Source organism: Hordeum vulgare, chromosome 2H, assembly GCF_904849725.1.
Source record: "Hordeum vulgare subsp. vulgare chromosome 2H, MorexV3_pseudomolecules_assembly, whole genome shotgun sequence".
NCBI lineage: Eukaryota > Viridiplantae > Streptophyta > Magnoliopsida > Poales > Poaceae > Hordeum > Hordeum vulgare.
Genome location: NC_058519.1, coordinates 222,312,067 through 222,314,976, shown reverse-complemented (window position 1 = coordinate 222,314,976; position 2,910 = coordinate 222,312,067). Strand labels below are relative to the sequence as shown.

The 2,910-nt window shown below is 42.5% G+C and overlaps 1 protein-coding gene across 3 annotated transcripts; it reads right to left on the bottom strand.

The window, feature by feature from the left end:
• Positions 1-279: 279 nt before the first annotated feature.
• Positions 280-1,831, bottom strand: LOC123429961. Of its 3 annotated transcripts, XR_006622796.1 has the most exons (4): positions 1,569-1,773; positions 1,189-1,502; positions 986-1,097; positions 280-431 (listed from the first exon to the last, which is right to left on the bottom strand). XR_006622796.1 is itself a non-coding variant. In XM_045113923.1 (3 exons), the coding sequence occupies exons 1-2, from the start codon at positions 1,808-1,810 to the stop codon at positions 1,319-1,321; spliced, it is 426 nt and encodes a 141-aa protein (XP_044969858.1). In that variant the 5' UTR covers positions 1,811-1,831; the 3' UTR covers positions 280-431; positions 986-1,318. The 3 variants fall into 3 exon arrangements, 2 of the variants coding, with proteins under 2 accessions (XP_044969858.1, XP_044969861.1); XM_045113923.1 differs by having other exon boundaries at positions 986-1,502; positions 1,569-1,831; XM_045113926.1 differs by lacking the exon at positions 1,189-1,502 and having other exon boundaries at positions 1,569-1,831.
• Positions 1,832-2,910: the final 1,079 nt, after the last annotated feature.

Here is a 2,910-nt window from a genome sequence, read left to right as displayed (position 1 = left end):
GGTTAGCTAGATGGTCCGAGTCCACAATCTATCCCTTTTATTTTTGGGTTGTGGCCTTTTTACTCCACTGATTTTCAATTTTTAGCCATTATTTTTTGTGTGCAGGTCCCAGTTGTCATATTCTTCTCATAATTTGTCCCATATGTCAAGAAGTTCAAAATTAGTTATATTGCCTTCATAAGAGGTGCCCCTGGTCAGGTTTTCATTTCACACATTTTCAAATTGCATACGATATCAATATTTCAAATAGAGCAGAGAGAACATGTGAAATCCGTCAAATTAAAACGAAGGTAGTATATTATAATTTTTCTAGCCTGTTACAAAGCAGATATGCCTACTATTACAATATATAATATGCATTCTTGGATAAGTAGTGTTTCACACAATTTGCTTCAGGGCTTCGCACTTCAACTTTTTTAGGCATGGAGATCCTGTAAAAGAAACAACCATATTTTTAAGAGCTACACGATACAAATCAAGAATAGAAACAAGGCACAAAAACAAGCTATTCTCATCATGATGTTAAATTGTCGAACATCATAAATTAAAGAAGAATAGTGTTTCTGTTTTATTTCTAATACAACTTGCACTTTGCTTCTAACGAAGGTACAATCTTATTTTGTGGGTGCACTTAAAAAATATATAGGCCATGTTTCATGTTCATAATGTCCAGAAAGATCCGACACATGCATGAATAAATTTCAATATGATATGAAGCAACAATCTTATTTCTAAGAATCTAAATCATCAAGAACTCCATTCACAACAAATAAAATAGTCATAACAACATTTTTTAAATACAATATTAACATTTGTTCAAGCACTACTACCTAATGTTGCACTAATTGTAGATCAAGCAGTACTACACCAAGCTATAAATATTGCAAGTAATGTCACTGGTACTCCACTAAAGTAATACAACAAATTGAGCACTACAAATAACACTAATTTGAGTTAACTCGAGTAGTACGGCAAAAAATTCCACCTGCAGCAGGAATCGGATGTCCACCAAACAAACTCAGCAAGCAGCAGCAACAGGCATGAGGATGAGGGCTTCCTTCATTGTCCACCTGCAGCAGCAGCAAGAGCTTCTTTTTCTACAGATAGGACACAAAATAAACGCACGAGTAATGAGATGGAGGGGAGATGAAGAAACAGAGAAGAGATCCATGGACACCCAGCAACCACGGTTGGAGATCCATGGCCGGAGATGAAGGACGAGGCATTCGTCGGCCATCGCAGCAGGATGCGTCGGTCCCCTCCCTAGTGCCCACCGAGAGAAGGTGCGTGCGGATCCGCCGTCGTCGCCCCGTCCCCATCATGGGTGATGCGTGGGCGAGGGGATAGGGTTTCCGGTGTTGTCGCCCCATCCGTCCATGTATATCCGAAGAGGGAGGGTGGTGATGAGCTTTCGCCGGCGGGGGTGGATGAGGTCGGCCAGGTCGGCCTCCCCGCATCGGAAGGGCTTGACGCGCTTGCTCCTCTCTAGGTTGCACCATTCGCTAGAAGGGGGGAGGGGTCAGACAGAGTGGAGAGCGGAGGAGCAATAAGAAGGGAGGGTGGCGTACATGAAGGCAGTCCCCTCGCAGCGATCGAGGAGCAGGATGGGGGTGGCGGGCGAGCGGGGTAGCACGAGGCAGTCATCGGGGACCTCGAGGCGTGAGGCAGCCTTGCCGGGCCACCACAACCCATTGGGGGTCAGCGGCGGCGGGATTGGAGAGGAATCAGGAGGTGGATCTCTGGCCAGGGAGGAGAGGGAGGTGGTGCCGACAGCCGCCACCGGTGTTGGGGTCGCCGGGGCTTGTTCCATCCATAAGAGGTGGGTGGGGTGGCGGCGGTGGGTGGTATACGGAGGCGGGGTGGAGAGACAAGATGAGGGGAGGGGGTGGAACGGTCTGGGTGGTACGAGGGTTGGGTTTGCTTTTTTGCGTTTAGAAAGTGAAGGGCGGGCGCGTAGCGTTTGGATCCGTTGAGAGACGTTGGATCCGTTGGCTTTGACGGCTGAGATCAACTAGAGTGGGGCTGACTGCCCTCCCACGTCATCGATCTCGCAGAAGAAGGTTTTAGCCAATAGGGAATCAGCAAACAAAATTGTATTTGTTTACCCTATTACTTTTGATAAAATAAACATGTTAATATTTAGCAAATTTTCTCAAATATTTTTTCACACCTTCTAGAAATGATGAACCAATACCATGTCAAATTTCATATTCTTTAGACCTTATTTACAATTTCAAAAAAAATCAATATTTCCATTTTTCGAGTGCCTAAAATGAGTTCTTTTGTGAAGGACCTACCATATATTTGTTGCAAAATTGGACCAAAACATTTTTCTAAAATACTAGGCCATATTTAATGTACAATTGACCCAATGGTTGGGTGTCAAAAGCTTTTATCTACCTCTCGTGAAAAAGACAATTTTTTGTCGATTCAGCTAAAAGCGGGTCAAATTTGAACTATAGTGGCATTATAGTTTGCTCTTTATTTTTTCCAAAAATCATTATTAGGTACAAAAGTATCTATTTTATCAGAAAAACACCAAAAGTTTTCCAAAATTCAACCACTAGCTAGGAACGGTCATACCCGCCATTTTGGCTGCACTTTGAAATGGGCATGAAAAAACCAAAAAAATATAAAAAATGGAAAACCTTCGAATTGCGTCATTATATGTGACAAAGTTACCAGGTAAAATAATAAACTTGTAATATGACAATTACTTTTAAAAAGTCTTCTTAGAAATGAGCTATCATGTGTGAAGATTCATCGCTTTCAAGCCAAATGATCAATCTTATGGCCACATTCATGGCATAGTTTGTTCAACTAATCTCATATTGTGCACAAGGGTGCGTATTGGAATGGAAAACAATGTTGCCTAAGGAAGTTTTCATTTCTTTGGACGGAAAATTCATT